Below are 20,751 nucleotides of genomic sequence, written 5' to 3'. Positions count from 1 at the left end.
AAAAAGGCATGTAATGTTAGACGAAAGCTTTCATCTTCATTCTTGACGAGAAAGACCACAAAAACCCCAATAGAGCAAGCAGTGTAAATAACAGCATCTGACAATATGTCGATGGCAGTTCTACAAAAACTTGTGTGATAATGGAAGGTGAATCCTCTAAACATGAAACTTAACCGTGAGATGCCATGGAGACAAAAATCAATGATGGTGAATCCTCTAAGTTCATAAAGGGTTTAAACTAAATCTAATCGGCCATGGTGACAAGTTTCTGTAGCTCAACGGTTAGAACTACATTCCTTCAAGTGAGTTTCCTTATTTAAGTCTAATAGTGATTTCTAGGTACTCTTGGCAATTTTACAAGGGTGAGAATCACACCTTCCGTTGAGAAAAATAAAGGATTAAAAACAAAGAAGGGGGATGGACAGTTGTCAGGAAAAGTACAATGTAGCGATCACACAATGTGCTTGTAACGTACCAATGGCATTCTAGTGTAGTATACAATAGAATGCCAGAATTTTAATCATGATGTATAGTTGCAACAGAACAATTGTGTTAAAAGAGTCAATGAGCTGAAAAACCAATTATCTTAACTGTACTCTCATTGTTGAAAACTTTGGCAGGTTAGACTCTTCATCTTTAGTCGACTTCACAAAAACAAAAGCACAGGGGTGGAGCAATTCAGGCATGTTCTCTTTATCAATATAAATATGCACAACTTGAACCTTATGCATCTAAGGTAAGGTTAGAAAATTGCAATTCCCAACCAACCTAAACCAAATAAACTAACACTATTTTATCTATCATAATGTAATATAACTATGGAAAAGATAAAATCATCAACAAGGAGATTGAGATCGTCCTAATATTAACGGAACAGTATGACAACTGGAGGTTGTATAAGACTGAAGAAAGATATTACCAATTAAGAACATATAATGAAGAGAGATCAAATTTGATTAAAATATCCAAGCAAGAGAAACTAGAGAATCTATGAAAAATCCTAATTCTAAAATTCTGTACTTATGTTCTTTTATTTTTCTTTTAATATTTCAAATCCATTTGAATAATACCAACTTATTTTCATATCAATTACCAAATAATTTTGGTCTGATTGGGGCTAGGAAGCAAACATGAAACTGATCCATTTATATCGTTCATGAACCAAATCTGACCTAATACCAGATTCACTCAAGCTAATCCACCTCAAGCAGGTTCTGGTCATGAATGTCAACCACAAAGAATATTCACAAAAAAGAAAATTCTTAGCAAGCTCACTAACAAGAATTGAGCATCAAGAATTACTTTGATAGTAAACCTCGATCATTACCCTTTGGATTAGTTATCAATAATGTGAGCAATTGAAAAATAGAGGAACAACTTTGTACCTATTCCATGAGAATATCGATACTGAAGTTGCTTCTTTAGCAAAATAGCTGTGGCAGCAGGAATACCAATCACTAACCCGTAGTTATCAGCTAAAGAAGCTGTTTCTCCCTATGATATTGACATAAACTTCAATGTCAGTGACAACATTAAAAAAAGATGGGAACAAGAGAAAAAAAGGCAAGTTGGATACGGGCTCAAAAAGCTATTAATCTAAAAAAAAAAGATCCCACTTACCTGTAGCGTCATATAGTGTCCACCTTTCTTCAGAAGATTGATGCCAGTTCTCTCAGTTTCAGGTATGCCTATAGTGTCAAGAACAGCATCAAATTGTCCTTTAATTGCAACCTCTATGTCCTGTAAATGCATTATGGTATGATGTTCCAGTAAGAAACAAACCAAGCAAATATATCAACTTCTACTAGAACATGAGTGTAAACAAGCATTCATGTTCACTTACATGGAGGATGTGTTCTGCATCTTATCTTATCAAACTACTCAAGGGTATAAGACACTCATTCTTATCTTATTGTACTGGAACATAGTGATCGACAATGACAGAGACAAATGAAGAGTGACATTTACCTCAGCAGTATAATCAATGGCTTGTTCAGCACCAACTGCCAAAACTCGTTCAATACTTTGGCTTCCACATGTAGCTGATACACTGCACCCTGCAGCAACAGCAAGTTGAATTGCAGCAAGTCCAACAGCTCCTCCCCCGCCTAGTACTAACAATCTTTGACTGCAGAAATAAACAGTGAGTAATAGCAAGGAAAAATGAACTGAACTAGGAAGCAGTTAGATCCTGTGGCCAAGTTAGCAACTTTTGAGTTTGAATAGTACACCATCTAAAGTTCCAAGCATCTTAGCCTTCAACATTTTCAAGGTTGTATCATCTTTAAAGCTTGATGTGCGGAAAGCAGATGCTTTGAGTTCAGTTAAAGAAATAGAAGAGTAAAAAGTGTCGTGAAACAACCAAATAAGATGCTTGGAAATTGGAATAATCCTACGATACTACACTATCACATGTTGCTTTTTGAAAATATTGTAATTTCCATTTCCCCTTGACATTTTCTAGATTACTCAGCCAATTGCGCACACGTATAATAAGAAACAAAAGCACAAATTTTAGCACATAACCAAACACTATTTGGCTACACAATAATAAATTCAACTACTGCAAAAAATGACAGCAAAAGAAATTGTTAGTCTATATCTGGAAATCAATAATCACTATAACATAACAAATAGACATCAATTGCTCCATAACAAATTGACATTTATATTTTCCTTGGGAAGGCTCCGAGCAATTAAACTGGACATACCCATTAGTTATTTGAGCCGTACTTTTTAAAGCACGCCATGCTGTCAAGGCAGCAAATGGGATAGCACTTGCCTCCTGCACAATCACAAAGGTTCCTTAGATGAATTGTGGCCCACAGATTTCCCCACGGTAATAAAATATAGCATCTTTAAATTGTTGCAATTTTCAATATGGATAAGATAACCCATCAAGATGACTTAATTTACTCACCTGCAGCATAATAAGTGTCATTATTGTTTGATTTGTGCGGTACTCTTTCTAATTTTAGATGTATGATGAGTTTCTGTTGTGAGATTTCACATGGAGTGTAAAGGATAGCCCATTTTGCAACTAGATAGGTTTTGCTTAAATTCCAAATTAACAGTAGTAACTCTTTTTCTGTTCATTTTTGGAATAACTTGGCAAAAGGGAAGATATGTCAGTGTCACACACTTCAAAATAACTGAATGAAACCTATGGTAAGTTCACATGATTCTCCCTCCATGCAGTAGCAATCTTGAAATAGCAATTTCAGCTATTGACACTTGAATCATCAATACGTTAAAGCAAAAAAAACAAATTGAAATAGCAGAATAGCTAGAAAATCAAATTCACCTGTCCTAGCCTAAGTCAAAAAGGAAAACCTTAAAAACGACATCAATCAATTTGACCAAAATGCCTAAGAGAAGGGTGAAGAAGCAAAAGTCACTTCCACCGAGGGAAGTCTTCAAGCATCACAAAAACAATTTATACCTTGTACAACACTCACAATTAAAATTTCACAAAAGTGCAAGAAAATAATGCATCTAAAACAATATAACTAGAAGAAAGGATCAATGCTAATCTTCCACACCTCTTCCCTATTTGTTCAATAAAACAGAGTGTTTTCTAGCGACTCAAGAATCAAACCGCCAATGCTGCTAGGAAGAACTTTGAAATCAGATCTTGCACTGTCATAGAATAGACACATAAAAGCAAGGATGATAGGGTATACACATAATACATGGGTACACTCGTTAATTGTTGTTGGCAGTGAACATTTTGCTTCAGATGGCAGCTCACAGTCGTCCAATGTATCAGTTCTACTTAGAACTAAGGTATACTAGCTCATGAGTCCTAGTACAAGAAAAATGTTGTCGAAAGATATTGAATAACCCATGACAAGAGCCTTGATCTCGACCAAACAGATAGAGGAAGGTGAAAACCATCGAGAAGTTTGAATTGTTAATGATCTACAGCAAGCTTACTTACCACATGTGTTACTGAAGGCGGTTTAGGCGTCAGCTCATCTTCCGAGAGAACGACATAATCCGCATAAGTACCTCTAACAGCGGTCGGATGCAGCGCACCGAAAACTTCTTGACCAACAACAAGTGAAGAAACCGAGGCCCCAGCAGCTGCAACTTCACCGCTAACATCACGGCCAAGAATCAGTGGCAAGAGTGGCCCGAAAATAGAACGGCCATAACCGGATCGCATCTGCGATTACAAGTTTTAGTAAGCTCCATCGAGATGACCCAATTATCTATTTGATCACATACGATTCGACCATTTGGCTGGCGACTGATTATTTGGTTACGGAAACTCGTAATTCAAGAACTCACCCGCAAATCCAGGGGATTGATGGAGACGGCGCGGGCACGGACGAGCACGTCGCGCGGCTTCAGATCGGGGACGCTGACGGCCGGACGCACCTCGAGGACCTCGGGTCCGCCGAACCGCGGCAAGACCACGGCCCTGCACGAAGAAACCGCCGCGGCCGCAGCCGCCGTGGAAGCGGGCCTCAGCCCCACCGCCGGCCTACGCGGCGTGCGGATCCGGCGACCGCCCAGCCGCCACATGGCGCGAATGCCACCGAGCTCGGCGACGGCTTACAGCCCGGTCGGTGGGCGACGGGGGCGAGAGGGGAGCGGGGAGGCGTGGAGAGAGGAGTGCATGTGGGGGCAGGCGGCGTCGACCACCAGCGCTGGAATGAGTCCCTTCGCTTGCGGCGGCGTTGTGGGCTGCTCTCGGCCACGCAGACGCTCTGAAGTCCATTCCATCGGGAGGTGCATTGGGTCGAGTTTAGAGTAGAATCCGATCCAATAACAGCCCGATGAAAGGGAATCCGAATCAAAATAGTTTTCCGTATTCCGATCCGAATCCAATATGGGACGAATTTTCCCCAAACCACAAAATAAGAAGGAATGTGCCCCATTTTTTTTTATCTTTTTAGACCCCTCATTAATCCTTGAAATGCTACTCAGATAATTATTAGTATAATTTACTGATTACATTTGATGGATCGATTTATAGGATGAATCAATCGAGTTTATCAGCTATAGTATTTTTAAATAAACATAATATTTTGATAGATGTATCAAAAATATTATGAATATATTTAAAAATAAATTAAATTGACATATGTCTCCCTACTTAGTTGTTATTATTCATTGACCAACAAGAAAATCTATTTATACAAATTGGTTTTTAAAATATGATTTGAATCTATCTATCTTAATTATAGTGTTTTATAATAAATTTATAATATTATTTTGGTATAAATATTTCGAATAGACTTCCAATATTTGGATAGAGGTAGGAAAAACCCCATAAACTAACTCAAAAATCCTATAGTTGACATAAAAGTCTCTTTATTTGGTTATTCTTATTTACAAACTAATAAAAATACATACTTATATGAGTTGTTTTTCTACTTGATTTTAAGTTTATTTACATTTTGATAGAGGTACCAAAAATATTATACTTTATATTAATATCTTTTTATTTGGTTGTTTTTGTTCATAAACCAACAAAGATAGTTATTTGAAAATCTATTATTAGATAAACTAGTATCTATTGGATTTTGAGTCTAATTATCTCAATTATATTATTTTTATAGAACTAACAACCTAAATGTTATATATAGGGGGATCGATTCACCCACTTTTCAATTTTACCCAACAAAATATGACATTTTTTTCTCACCCTTTGATGTTTTTATTTTTTGTAGGCTTGGCTTTGGTTGTTTGAATGAATTTTAAACTTAAAAAAACCGAGAAATAAATTTTAATTTTTAACATAAAAATATTGGAAACTTATAAATAAATAAAATTATATATATATATATATATCAACATAAATTATAGATATTTATATTTTTTAAAAAATAATTTAATACAATATATCAAAATTTTGAAAAGATGACACCATCTTAGTAATTTAAAATGATATTTATACTAAAAATATGTAGTTATAAAATGCATTTGAAAATATTTTTATATTTTTTTACAGAATCATAGATATCATGTAATTTCTATATATACTTAAATATATACCTTTTGGAAAACAGAGAAGGAGAATTATTGGGATTTTAGAAGTAATAGCCTTCTTTTGAAAAAGCTAAAATGAGTATTTTTGTATGGGAATGTGTCTTTGTTCAATTAGTACTAGAAAAAAAAGAGAAAATAAATAAAAAAAAAATAAAAAAGGGGGCACCGCTGGATTCCCGCTATAAAAGCTTTGGGAAGGCCATCGGGTCGATTTAATCTCGGTAGATATATGCCAGTAATCCGTGCGGCGAAAGAGAGAGAAGGGGGCGTTGCGTGTGGGCGACGAGGTGCGTAGGGTTTCGCCGATCGGCCAACCGAGCGCCAGAGAATCCGAGAAGCCATCCTTCGTCGCTTGCGCCAGATCGCGGTCGATCATGGGGAGAGGCAGGTTCAAGGCCAAGCCCACCGGCCGCAGGAACTTCTCCACGCCCGAAGAGATGGGTATTTTTCTCTGATCTGCCTCTGTTTCGGATACGTAGGGTTTTATGGATGTTTCTCGTTCCCATTCTGGGATATTCGTTTTACTTTAGTTTCTTGTAAGTTGTTGGTTTCTCCTCCATCTGATGTAGCGTCATCGGATCACGTCACGGGGTTATTTGTGATCTGTGTGGATCTTACACTTCCTTTGGATGGTACGCGGTGTATCCAGGAAATATTGCCGTAGCTTGAACATGCCATCGATTAGTACTCGGCTGATTAGCTGTTTTCTGATATTAGAATAATTGTGGGAAGGCGTTCGTTCTTGCGGAGTGGTTGGGGATGGCTTATCAACCAGGCTTTTCACATACCGATGTAGCGTAGCCTCGTGTTTTAGAAACCCCAAGATTTGGTTTTAGTGTTTTAGTTGATCCAAGTGGGCCAGCAACCTCGTACGAGTTCATCGAAGGGTGAATTATATATATATATATATATATATATATATGTGTGTGTGTGTGTGTGTGTGTGTGTGTGTGTGTGTGTGTGTGTGTGTGTGTGTGTGTTTAACCATAAAACAAGTCAGCCTATCTCAAATCACTTCATTGCCAAACAGATGCAACTGTTCTGAGACCGCAATATTTTTGTTGTTTGGTTGCTTTTTGAATAATATTTGTATTTGATCAAAAGTCATGCTGCTTGAACAACAAAGTGTCACGGCCTGGGTTTCATGAGCTAACTGGCTTATCAACTTCGTTTGACCCAAACTATTGATCAAAATACTTAGTTGAAGTTGATAACAGTACGCTCATCATACATTTATGAGTCAATCTTAGTCTTGTTTACTTCTAATATGAAACCAATCATGGTGTTATAATTTTTCCCACTCAATGGTTTGATGTACTCGTTAAGGTCCAATATAGCCTAGATCAAATCCTAACATGATGCATGTGAAGCGTAACTCAGTAGTGGCTCCACGCTGTAGTGAGTCATCTGACTCTATCTATAGATAGTCCTTTCCTACTTGAGTCTCTTTACTATACCCAAATATTAAATCAGTTCTGATATCAAATGTTACAACTCGGGCTTGATAGGCTAACTCGTCTATCAACTTTGTTTGACCCAAATCATTAGCCAAAATGCGTACGTTGAAATTGATAGTAGTATACTCATTAGACTCTTATAAGCCAATCTTAGTCTTACCCACTTTTGATGTTGGATTAATCGGAGTGTTACACAAAGACTATGCATGATGATCTATATTAAAAGCTCATTGCATAGATTGAGCATAACACTTACTCAAAGTAGATTTCCAACAGTTCAATAACAGAGGGGAAAAAAAATAAACTCCATGACAGAGAGATAATGGAAGGGTACATGATTCGCAAGACAGAATCACTTCTCACAAGTGCTTGGACAGGGTCTTTATGTCACTGCATATATCATTCTTATCATACTCTTACACGATAGCCAAGAAAAGAAACCATAAAGTTTGTTTTTTTTTTCACTATATGGATTTCTCTTTTAACTGAACATGGATGTTTTGCTCATAAATTGTTACAAAGAGATGCGCTTCAGTAAGAATTGTCCTATTTACAATAAAGTTACTTGAACGAGCTGCTTGAATGATTTGCTACTTTACTGTGGGAAACTGCTGTTTCATTGAATTATAAACATTTCTTTAATCCTTCCTTTTTAGTTAGCAACCCATGCGGTTGGGACATAATGGCTTGTTGTAGTTGTTGCAGCTGTTTTAGATTGTATACAAAAAAATGCAAATTCAATTTCCTTGGGAAAAATATTCAAATCCACCCTGTAATCTCTTTGGGTTCGGGACTTGAGATATCATGGTGAGAAGCACTTCCATAGTAAAACAAGGACTTTGTTGTATACATATATATAGTAAATACAAAGGTGATTTTTTTTGCAGTTCTAATAGGTTAACTAAGAGACCTTTATTTTTAATTTGTCCCTCATTTTGAGTTTCTGTTTTATGTGATTCTTTTTTTCTAAATAGTTATATCTTCAGTAGGAAATTTCGTAGGCTTTTTTATCACCAATTTGTGCTTGTTAAGATGGCACATAAACCATTGACTTGAATTCCAATTTGAGGAAAATTCTGGTTGAATGCAGTTCTGTCAGCTATTATATTTATTTATTTCTCATTTTCCACTTGAAATTTAGTGCATTATTGTGGAATCACAATCTATATATTAAGTTACTTGAACGAGCTGCTTGAATGATTTGCTACTTTACTTCTAACTTCTGTTCAGTATATTCTTTTTGTTTGTTATTCTTCACCAGCACTTGTAGAAAATGCTATAATTTTTTAGAGAAATTTTTGATGATTTATGTATGTTTAGCTTCTAGATAATTTTTTGCTCTTAGTAGGTTTTTAGTTTGTGGATGGTTGTTTCCTTCTTTACCTAGAGTTGACAATGTTTAGTTGGCCTAGAAAGATCATATGGCTTGAAGAATACAAACTATTGTAGATCTATTTGAAATCCTTGTTTTCAGATTCTGTCTATTTTGCTATTACATTCTGTGCTCTGTTTTAAGAAACATGTTCCTGGTTAACATAATTGCAGTTGCTGGCTCTTCGGCTCGTCCTCGCACCTTTAAACAGGTTGGATGTTTGTTTTGCTAGTTAAATGAGGATAATAATATTATTTGAATACTTTTATGTAAAAAGTAATTTATGGCCATGACCCTGTCTGTTCTCTGTTGGCACTGCTCGTTACATGCATAAAACTCTTCTATATTGTATGCACTCTTAATTTACTTGTGCTGGGAAGTAACTTATTTCAACATCTCTAACCAAATGAGCCATGCATCTCCCTTCTTGATTATCTATCAGGTTTTGGGGTATATCTAGTATTTTTCAACTACTTGTATTAAATATAAACCATGCTCGGGTAGCATGTTGGGTTTATGCAGGAGAGAATGGCAATGAGGCAAAAAAAAGCTCACAATTTAGTTCTGAACTCAATTTGTAACAAACCCTTGTTAGGAGTCTGAAAATGCTGTTGTTTGATTGCTGATATATATAACTCGTTAAAACTTTAAATAATGAAATGATTTTTGACAGCCTAAGATGGCTATTTCGATAGCTTTTGGTATTTCATAATTTCATGATGCATGTCAACCATTATCTTCTGCTAACATTTCTTTCTGAATTTCTCTTGTTTAGACTACATATTGCTAGTTTCAGCTAATGCAGAAGTCTGTACCTTCTAGATTAGCAATTTGTAAATTCTTTCATCTTTTTAGTTTATATTATGTTTTTGAGCATTTTTGTTCTAACTTGCACGGGTTTCCTTTTCCTTTTTAGGTGCAACAGGAGGAAGCTGAACATAGTGAAGAGGAGGAATCTGAGGAAAGTGGAGGGGAGACTGAAGAGACTGAGGTAACATGTTTCTTTACTGTTTGTATATTTATTATATATCTTTGTTTGTTTTGATTTTTTTTCTGTCATTTAAGTGTTATATCAGATTTATATTTTATTTTTTTCAATGATTTTTATATCAGAAAAAAAAGGGCATTCTTGACATAAGCGAGATTCAGAACCCAAACTTGGCAAAGCCTAAAAATGTGAAAGCTAGAGCAGTTGATGTAAGTGCAAAGCTTTTATTTCTTTACCTTTTCTTATAGAATTTTTTTTATCAATTTGTGTTTACCTTTTCTTTTTATTTGTTCTGAAAATTATTTTTTAAGCTAGAGTGACTGGTTTTATCTCAAGGATTAAGTAGTGGTTACAACAAAACTATGAAGCTAATTGTGTTCTATAGCAAAAATGTTTTAAAGAAGGGTCATGTACACAATTAGACAATTGCTGTATATCATATGTGTAGTAAAAACGCTTCTGCTAATGCAGGGTCTTGGGAGGTTGCACACTAGGAGATTGCTTTTATGATGTGACTGCATGTGGTTACTATAAAAGAAATATGCATTTAAGTATAATATATTAATAGGTAAAAATATGCTTAGACCACATTAACATTTTAGTATTTTACAAGATGACATTTATTTTCATACAAGAATTAGTATAAGTGATAAGCTCATGAAATTGTTAAATGTCTATTATTATGCACCACATATAATAGTATTTGAGATAATTATAAAATTTGTTACTATACTAATAGAGAGGAAATGTAAATCACATATGTGCCCTTAATTTCATGCAAAAGCAAACCATATACGTTTGCTGCATGTATGGTCATATATCCTTATGTGGAGATCATAAGACAGGATACATGTATGCCTCATACTAATGACATTGTTGAACTATCTTAGCCTGATTTGGGAATAAATAAAAAGATGACTTTGACATATAATTAAATGTAAAGAGTATTAGTCGATAGCATTGTTCAGGTCATTTCTATACGTGATGTCATAGTAAGTAGAATATACAACAACAGCATTCATTACATGTTGAAGATCATGACCATAAATAACAAAATTTGAGATGGTTTTCTGTTACAAAAGTTCCAAGCTTCACGTATAAAAATATTTCTTTTCCAAAGTCCCGGTTTCACAACCATAAAGTGTCAAAGATCTGATGTCTTTTCTTGAACCTTAGACAAGGCCTTTTGATTTAGTTTACTAAAAAATGAAACAAGTAAAAAGTGGATACTTGTGTGGGCAACATGATATTCGGCGCTATAGAGGGTTGTCTGGCTTTTTCAGTTTAATCCAACGTTTTTAATACCATTATGTACCGCCCGATACGGGCAGTACGTACCGGTCCACCAGCTGACCGGCACGCAGATCACCCGCTATCGGGCGGTATAAGGTATTTGGCTGTGACAAGACAAAGCGAGGAAGAAGAGGGAGAAGCATCAAAGACCCCGAAACTTTTGTAAACCTTCTGAAGGTCGCAGCTGAAGGGTTTCTCCTCCCTACCTCCATGAGGAAGGGTTTCTCCTCTCCACCTCCTTGATGTTGAATGCCGCAGCCAGTTTGGAGAGAGCAGCGGGCATACCTAAAATTGTAAATTTTTTTAGGTGTACCGCTTGGTATCCTGTACCGTACCATATCGAGAAAAGCTCAGTGCATTGGTACAGTATGAGATTAAAAACTTTGGTTTAATCTAGCACTACATACTGAGAGTTATTACTATAGAACCAATGCTGTTCATGAAATTACATGTTTTTGCTACTGTACATTGTAGAAATTGCTGTTTGAAGTTAACGGTATCTATTACTGTGTTTGCACTGTATTGAATTTGGTCATATCCATGAACATTGTGTCCATGATCCTTCTCGCTTTCAAACAATTATGGATGGAAATTATTTTGCTCATTTTTTTAATGTGTTTGGGTTATTCGTGCTATTAGCGTAAACTTCAGATGATAAATAAACATTTGAGTGTCCTTTGTAGTCTCAAGTTGGACACTCGATTTCTAAGATGACTAAACTTCTACGACGGTGACTTCCACTTGGAAAGCAGCAACCTTGTGTCACATGGTTCATGTAAATCTTGTTTACCTGACTAACTTGTAGAGGCAACTATGCTTAAGTTATTATGTTCATGAATCACCAACTAGAACATTAATGATCCCCCCCTCCCTCAATTTGTCTAATTTTGGCTGACATGAGAGGCCTTATATGGCTTGAGATAATGATAGCCTGTATAAGTATAAAAAACTGATCAGTAATAACTTCCTTTTGGTAAACCTCCATAAAATCATGTAGGACAATTTCATTATGTTCTTTTGATTTTGAGACAAAAAGATACTTAAGTTGTTGAAAATCTCTCATCTTCTTGGGCTACTTGTCTTAACCAATTATTACCATTGGCAAGTTCTTGCTACAAAGCATCTTGCTTGTGATATGTTGTTTGGTTTACCTTTTATTGATTCTGATTCCTCCATTGTGAAGAGCCTTAAGATTAGTTGTAGGAAATTGGCTTTTCCATTTGTTGTGTAGGTCCTAATGTTCTGAAACAATTATTTTGCTCTCTGTATGATGGGTTAATTCTGATAATTAATCCCACATCAAATATGAGTCTGTCTGAGATAGTATATATATATCTCACAACTCACCTCCAAAGAGCTCTGAGCAACAACTGCTTGTGTGTGTATGAATCATTTTAGGCCCAACCATGCATCTTGTTGAGTCTGTAGTTTGACGGTGGCTAACAGTGACGATGGTGGCATGATAACTCCAGAATTGCACATCAGTTGTGATGATCTTGGTGATCAATGTGGCCTGTGTATGTGCCTTTGTGTAGACCTACAGTTGTGTCAAACATTTGATTAGGGGAGATTGTGATATCCTGATTAGTCCTATTGTGTATCGAGAACTCTTTTCTTGAGTATTTGCCTCATGTGGGTTGGATCTTGGATCATGGCATTAATTGCCTGTCACATCTTCCCTTTCTTGTCACTTTTCTTCTTCTAGACTTCGTTTTCGTGCTCTGGTGATTATGGTGGGTTTGCAGTCGTTGAGTTATAGTTGGCTATTTCTTTTTTTTTTTTTTTGCTTTCAACTGGCTGAATAAATTAAGCTAACTGGTAGTCTTAATTCTTTTTGTTGTCATTTCTGGTGGTAGCAATCTAAATAACTTTTACTTTTTATCAAACTGTAACATTTCTGTCATCACTTATTTTAGTGAATTTAAGTATATGGTTATGTAGTCTAGGCAGTTGTTAACGAGTTTCATAAAGTTTTGATATATATTCTTGAAATTCCAATGCAGGTTGAAAGCACTCCTGAACTCTCTCGACGTGAAAGGTAAACTGAATCTGCATATATTGTTCTCTTTAAGGGCTTTTGCTAATTAAGTTTCCATGATTGGCCGTGTAAGCTTTTATGCTTAGCAGTTCTTATTGTGTCATTGATCTATTTCGCTTTAAAATGTGTTCCTGTTGTAATTTGGCAAGCATATCTCGTAACCATAAAGGAAAATGGGTGGATTACTTAGCACTTTTTAAAACTGTCACTGTCATGCAAAAGTTTTTAGTGTGCCTAATACTTTGTGGCTAATGCAGATTCTAGGTAATCTGTTCCTGGTTTTGATCAAGAATCAGTTCATGCTTTTGTTTTTACTAGCTGGAGATATGCATTTTGTTTTATCAGTTCGAGTTTGGTAGTTTATTTGTCAGTCACAAGATTTGCTGATTTTTGGTAGGCACTTATTAGTGTCTCGTAACTGTGTTGGAATCTAGTGTTTGGTTGATTAAAGTTAGGGATTAATGGTTTGATGTTTTATTTCCTAAGACTCCTTATCAAAATAAGACTGATAAGATGACAGCATTACTATCAGGAGCTGTTACTGTTCAGTAAGCAGCTGATAGAATACAGTTACACAATTCTCTACTGTTTCTCTGTTTCCTCTACTTTTTCATCTCCTCTTTATTTTGCCTAAATCTCAAAACTTTGATACTCGACCACTAGTTTTCATTCACTTTCATGATTGAAATTGACCATTTAATAATCTAGTGATAATTCGTATGTCATCTGAAAATGCAATAATGTAGCAATGCCTTGCAGTTTTGCTTTGAGTTACCACCACAATTACTTTGTGTTTCTTACATGATCTAGATGGTTGAATAATACATTAAATTAGATCAATTGTCAAAAAATACAACTATTTGCTATTAGTTATGGTAATGCTACAATTATGGGCCTTTTAGGAGCAGTAGACCTAAATGATTTTGCATTTTTCTCTTTGTTACCAATGTTTTATGACCTCTTTTCTATAGGGAAGAGATAGAGAGACAGAGAGCTCATGAGCGATACATGAGGCTACAGGAACAAGGAAAAACAGAACAAGCACGAAAAGACTTGGGTAACAATCAGACAGCCTTCACTGTTTACTGTCTAACACTTTTTGTTTGTTGAGTAACAATCTTGTTCTAAGCTCTCTGCGTTAACATATCTGCTTTGTTTTTTAGTAGAATGTTCTGTAATCAAGTTGATTGGCTGATATGTTTCTTTTGAGAAGTATATCATCTGTATTTTCTTGATAATGCAATCTAAGTACTTCATTATTTGCTTAAGTTATTGTTGTCACCCTTTAAAAAATTTCCCAGTGCTCCAGAGTACTCCCAGTTTTGTCAGAATAAGCTGCCAATGTACTTGAACTTGATGCATCAGATATATTGTATCGGTCGTGACAAAGTAGAATTATTAAATCTCAATATGTTTAATTTGGAATCATTCAATGTACTTGAACTCGGGTGTTCACTTGTTCTGGATGTTTGGGTCTGCATTATGGATGACAACTCAAGCATTTTATCACCCAAAAATTTGCCATCTATGACGCCAATCGCTGATATCTGCAAGTGTTGCTCAGCTTGATATTCCAATCTTGATATTCATTATTGGTAATCACATGTTGATCTACGTATTATTTTCTGCAGAGCGCCTAGCATTAATACGACAACAAAGAGCTGAAGCTGCAAAAAAGCGAGAGGAAGAAAAAGCTGGTATGATGTGTTCTTTGTGTAAATCCTCTTTGGTTGTGCTGTTTGTTATACATGAATGTGATCAGCTCTTTTTTATAGTTACTTTTTATATCAGAAACTGGCTTTATTGAGCCCTTATTCTTTCTCACAAGTACTACAGGATTCATAGAGAACTGATCAAGATACTTGTTTGATCTTTTGCTTGGTTTTAGCAGATTTACGGCCTTTAGACTTTGCATTATGGTCCATGTTTTACTTTGTTCTTGTTTCAATCTTCCAATTTCTAACTATAATTATACTCCATGTGCTTACTTACCCATCTGCTGTTTTGTAATGACAGCCAAAGAACAGAAGAAGGCTGAAGCTCGCAAGTAACTAACTGTACTTGGTGTGCTTTTCTGGCTCTACGTTTCATTTCCAGACGCATCTGATTGTATTTTCTAGTAAGCTGCCGCAGGTTGTACTTTTGCTGCATTAACCTTTCTTTATTCGATGTGCTTTCAACTGTCGGGATTAAAATTTGAAGCCGGTTATTGGCGCATACTTGGCTCTTGTGACAACAGAATATTAAATATAGTATTGAACAATAATCTTTGAATTGGCAGGTGGTGTTTTTGTTCCAGGGTAGTTGGTGAGTTGCATTCTTTTGAAGATTTTGTTCCTTTGTTTGCATATTCGATGTTTTTGTTGGCTGTTTGATTTTACCAAGTGGGATCTGATAAACTATTATTTGCATTGGTCGTCTTGATTAGTGCTGTTTTGATGATGCAAGCAGAATCAATCTTGTTTATATATATATTTTTTGTGGGGGGGAGGGTACATAATGGCAACATACGTGAAAAAGAGAAATGTCAGAAGAATCAACAAAGTTACTTGTTACAATATTTACTAAAACACAATCATTGCCGAATTATATGCTCGGATGAAGGTAACCACGATACAAAAACCAAATATCAAAGTGTACAAACCTGCCAAACCCCCTAACATTTATGTATCTGTTCCCCCCGAGTGAGCTAAGCTGAGCAGCAACCGGCTTTCTTAACAGCAGATACATCATCATTGGTGCCAATGTCGATTGTTTGACCTTTAGGCAACGTCTCTGGGTCATCACCAGCATCAAGTGCCTTCCTGCTCGTCACACGATAGATCTGAGTGAGCACTTCGGTGAAGGCATTCTCTACGTTCATCGATTCCAAAGCAGATGTCTCCATAAAGAAGGTATTTTCCCTTTCGGCAAAAGCCTTTGCGTCATCAACAGTAACAGCCCTCAGATGGCGTAAGTCTGCTTTGTTGCCCACAAGCATAATTACAATGTTAGAGTCAGTGTGATCCCTTAGTTCCTTCAACCATCTCTCCACAGCCTCAAACGTTGTATGCCGAGTAACATCATAGACAAGAAGTGCGCCGACTGCTCCACGGTAGTATGCACTAGTGATTGCTCGGTACCTATTAGAAGCAACAAAAAGAGACTATGTTAATTTTCTTTTTAACTTGCTTATTAGAAGCTAAAACAATGCTTCTCCCCAAGGTGAAGGCAATTATTTTATGTGGCCGCAGAAGCAGTTCATGTTGAAGCATGAATGAGATTGTTTGTACTTTAAAATGAGCTGCAAAAAGTACCAACTTAATAGTAATACTATCAACCTAAAATAACAAATGGAAACACTAGACCAAGTCAAACTAATTCCTCAAGTATGCAACAAAATGTGTACTAGTTTTAAAACCAATCTAGGTGATAACTAATAACAAATGAAAGAAGGGTTCATGTAATATAGCACAAAAAACTATAGAGATACCAGTTATGGATTATGAACAAGAAGCATCACATGCTACTGCTAAGGTACATATAGAGGCACATTACCTGCTTGTGCACAAGACTTGCGAAACAACTTGCATATATCCAGTTATCTGGCAGCATATTTTTGATATACAGTCATAGTATATCTAATAGTTGCCACTAGCCTTACGTGAGTGGCACGACCCCCATTTGCATATGCAGTCGCTCGAATGGCACCTTGGAACACTTATTACGGTAATAAAGATGACTAAATAATAACAGTGAGTTGATTAATTGAAAGGATGATACTTTAATGACCAAACAAGTCCAAGAAACTTAGAATACTTCATCTTCTTCGTGTTCCATGGAGACCAATAGTTGTCAAAAATTTCAGACCATTTCCAATTATGAGATCTCAGACGTTCTGACGATTAGAGGTGTACTTGTTCACTTAATCAAAAAAATCTTCTCTAGCATTATGTTACTATGCACCTACTTGCATTGACTTCCCTGATAGCCCTAAGGTGGTGGCCTCTTACTATCTCTGACTGGTCACTATGGTCCTCGTTTGACCAGCAGTAAGAATTGGCAAATTTGGCTGGTCATGTTGGCCGATGGACTTATCCTTGCAAGGCCACCACTATGCTGGCCTAGATGACATTCAATGAATTTGATTCAATGAGGACAGGAGAGAGTAATTCAAATAAATTTCAAGTTGGGGTTTTCTAGGCTGGAAAGGACTGCTGCAGTGCATATTATTAGTTTTCTTTACCTTATTTTACACCTTGCTATAAACCCTCAATCATTACCAACCAAGTATAAAACTGATCCACATGTTTGTTACGCACAAATCCAATCCAAATCTGAGATCAGGGTGCATCAAAACCCATTTCCACCAGGTTTTGTACCACATAAAAATGTTAGATCCATAAGGTGCCACGCTATGCCTGCTATGGATTATTAACAGAAAGCGACCTTAGTCTGACAATCATCCATAGTTTGCCAAAACATATAGATGCACTTGGATAAGCGAATGATCACTTTGACCATTAGTTGGTCAAATTTAAACAAAAGTTTAGACTCCGACAGCTGTCAACAGTTTGCCAAAAGTATAGATGCAACTTGGATGAGCAAAGGTTCCTTTTGACTGATCCTTACCCAATATAAAATAAAAACTTTCAGCAGTAGATGATGAATCACCATATGGCACAAAGGACATGTCACATACACTAACGTTAATAGGGCATATTATTTACACTATGGATAATTCATACTGATTTCAGGTAATCACCAATCTACTGTAGATAAGTTCTATAATATAGTAGTGTGGTAAACCATACAAACATAAGGTACATAGCTGTTATATATATATATATATATATATATATACTGTTCATTCATGGTCATATCTCAATTTCATGTATTCCTTTGGAAAAGTATCTTGTCCATATGTTAGCTTGTGAACATGTAGGTATGCATGTGTATAGTTTAGATACACTACAATCAAGATCAAAAACTACTATACCAAAGGACCAAGGTCCAAAGACCAGGATGCATTCTAGCGTCAAAACCTGCTCCAATAGGCATTTTGGACTGGAAGTGGCAATCTTGAGCCAAACCCGTTGGGTCAGTCTGACCTGATCCACTTAGTATAGCTTGTTCTGTTCAAGGATCAGATCTCAATCAAGAAATCTTAATCCATTGATGGGTTGGTTCAAGTTGGACATATATTCTAGGGTCTGACAGATCAAACAAAACCATTAGGCAGACAGGTAGGTACATGTAAAAAAAAATCTTGACCTCCAGGCGCAGAAGATTGGGCTCGAGCTACCCTTATATTTAATAACCTATAATCCAACCAGACCTAAATCAACTTAACCTGGCGTGATCACCACCCTAGTTTTGATATTGACATCCATGGGCAATTTTCCTACCATGCATTTGCTTAAAGGGAACTTCTAACCGTATCAACCAAAGTAAAGCAAGCAAAATTTCAATTTAGGTAAGCAGTCTTCCTAATTTCTAGCATCAGTACAACATCGATCAACCTCGAAAACTCTAGATGCCTAGAGTTTTCAAGCATATGCCTGCGATAATAGATGCTGTAAACACTGTAGAAGAAAACTAAGGTTTTCATACATGCAAAGCCCTTGGAAGAAATTAAGGTACAACAAAGAGAACATATGAAATTTTTTGTAATAGAATCAGCATCCTACAAATTGATAACATGCCTATCCTGCTTGCATTTTTTTTCTCTTTTCCCTTACAAGATATGGATCTATTTTCAATCTGGGGAACTTAGTGTACAACTCGACTAACACTTTGACTTTTTTCAGCACTTTGGAAGTGGCAGCAAAAACTAAAATCATATAAGGGTATCAAGAGTGGTACGAGGCAAGACAAATGAAAGAATCTTATTTTTAACTTAGGAACAGAAAGAACTTCAAGCAATACCCGTAAGCACGAAAAGACCAAGTTACCTATTCGGGAAGAAATTTGTTTTCCATTAGCTGTCTTTTACAAGTTCATATTCTATAAGGATTGATGATGCAAGTCATTAACTTGCACCAGCATTTTCATTCACAGGTAGTGAAGCAACCTGAAATACTGGCCACAATTAAAAGCATATGACCAAGAAAACTCCCACACGGAGGACAGATGGGCTAAATTTAATTCTTAGGAAATCAAAACTACAATATATCTATACATAAAACCATAATTTATCTGTTTGTAGACTACAACATTGCATATACTCAACCATGAATTAGCAAATGATAGGAACGATGATGAGACCTTGAACTGCATAACTTCTTTTAATAATTACCCTACCAAGCAATCTTCTCCTTCTATATATCTCTCCTCTATCTATCTAACTTGTCCAGCACCATATAGTAAAGTATACGATCGATTCAAACCCTAAATTAGTCCTCCCGAAACTCAATTGCTCCACATAGAAGAAGATTCAAGAGAGTCTTATGGACGCTAATATGTGATCATAGAGACTTCCTTGATCCCCGCAATAGATGATCTGAAAAACAGCGTATCATTCGCATCAAGCCCAACGAATGATTTGCAACGACCACCCAACTAAGAGAACCCTAATTTCCGTCGGATCCAAACTAGCCGGCGCAAGATCTTACAAGAACACACCGCCCCATGTCCGATCGGAGATTCTGGAAATGGTAATTAGGAAAAGTAGCAGAAAAAGAAACCGATTCTTCCAGATCATCAGGATATGTAGGAGTATCGAATCGAACCTTTCTTGACCGGCTGTGTCCCAAATCTGCGCCCTGACGACCTTATCCTCGACGCGTATACTCCGGGTGGCGAACTCCACGCCGATGGTGGACTTGGACTCGAGGTTGAACTCGTTGCGGGTGAACCGGGAGAGGAGGTTGGATTTCCCGACGCCGGAGTCGCCGATGAGCACAACCTTGACGAGGTAGTCGTAGTCGTCATCCGACCTGTAGGCCATTCCTCTGCCACCGCCACCGGCGCCGCCGACAACGCAAACGTCGCCGCTTCTCTCGCTGACCGGATCAGAGCTCTGTGTCGCTTACTGACCGGAGGAATCCGAGTCCGCTGTTGCTTCGTCTCGAAGTAAGCGGGAACGGCTCGTCTTGCGGAGGAAACGCTTCGGAGGAGGCGCGACGGGCGTCTCTTTCCCTTCGCACTTTACAATAAATATTATTATTTTTACATATATGCCCTTCGACAGACATACATTATTATAAATGTCAATATAATATATTTATAATTATTATTTAAAATATTAATTGGGCTGAATTTAATATATATATATATTATGAAATAAAATGAGAGCTTTTAAAAGATATTAATGTAAATTAGAGTTTCAACTAATAAATCTTAAAATTACTGACTTTATAATGACATAAATATTTTCATATTTTATTGAATTTTCTCCTTTCTAGAAAAGATTTTTGATTGTATGGATTCAATGCATCCATGATTACCAACAAATTACATATACCTTTATAATTAATTTCTTTGTACCTTTGAAGATTAAAAGAAATTTTAGAAATATTTTAATTATTATATATTTAATATTTTATCTAAGATTTATATAGAGCATAGACTAAAGGCACTGATAAGGATAAATAAGCTAAAGCCCAATAATGCTTGAAAGGAT

The 20,751-nt window shown here is 36.4% G+C and overlaps 3 protein-coding genes across 3 annotated transcripts; 1 reads left to right on the top strand and 2 right to left on the bottom strand.

Moving 5' to 3' along the window:
• Positions 1 to 1,320: 1,320 nt before the first annotated feature.
• Positions 1,321 to 4,717, bottom strand: LOC135666635 (uncharacterized). Its single transcript, XM_065178230.1, has 6 exons — positions 4,294 to 4,717; positions 3,941 to 4,168; positions 2,712 to 2,785; positions 1,969 to 2,128; positions 1,621 to 1,740; positions 1,321 to 1,494 (listed from the first exon to the last, which is right to left on the bottom strand). Exons 1-6 carry the CDS (start codon positions 4,528 to 4,530, stop codon positions 1,336 to 1,338), a joined length of 978 nt encoding a protein of 325 aa, XP_065034302.1. The 5' UTR covers positions 4,531 to 4,717; the 3' UTR covers positions 1,321 to 1,335.
• A 1,492-nt stretch (positions 4,718 to 6,209) lies between these two features.
• On the top strand, positions 6,210 to 15,428 carry LOC135666637 (uncharacterized). The gene is made up of 8 exons (XM_065178232.1): positions 6,210 to 6,441; positions 9,003 to 9,040; positions 9,746 to 9,820; positions 9,943 to 10,026; positions 13,114 to 13,148; positions 14,120 to 14,205; positions 14,780 to 14,845; positions 15,165 to 15,428. Exons 1-8 carry the CDS (start codon positions 6,375 to 6,377, stop codon positions 15,197 to 15,199), a joined length of 486 nt encoding a protein of 161 aa, XP_065034304.1. The 5' UTR covers positions 6,210 to 6,374; the 3' UTR covers positions 15,200 to 15,428.
• Positions 15,429 to 15,684: 256 nt separating this feature from the next.
• Positions 15,685 to 20,260, bottom strand: LOC135666636 (ras-related protein RABA1f-like). The gene is made up of 2 exons (XM_065178231.1): positions 19,859 to 20,260; positions 15,685 to 16,270 (listed from the first exon to the last, which is right to left on the bottom strand). Exons 1-2 carry the CDS (start codon positions 20,074 to 20,076, stop codon positions 15,838 to 15,840), a joined length of 651 nt encoding a protein of 216 aa, XP_065034303.1. The 5' UTR covers positions 20,077 to 20,260; the 3' UTR covers positions 15,685 to 15,837.
• Between the last annotated feature and the right edge of the window lie 491 nt (positions 20,261 to 20,751).

This window comes from Musa acuminata, unplaced genomic scaffold (genome assembly GCF_036884655.1).
Source record: "Musa acuminata AAA Group cultivar baxijiao unplaced genomic scaffold, Cavendish_Baxijiao_AAA HiC_scaffold_1116, whole genome shotgun sequence".
Classification (NCBI taxonomy): Eukaryota; Viridiplantae; Streptophyta; class Magnoliopsida; order Zingiberales; family Musaceae; genus Musa; species Musa acuminata.
The sequence above is the reverse complement of the archived record's forward strand: the minus strand, read 5'-3'. Positions and strand labels throughout refer to the sequence as shown.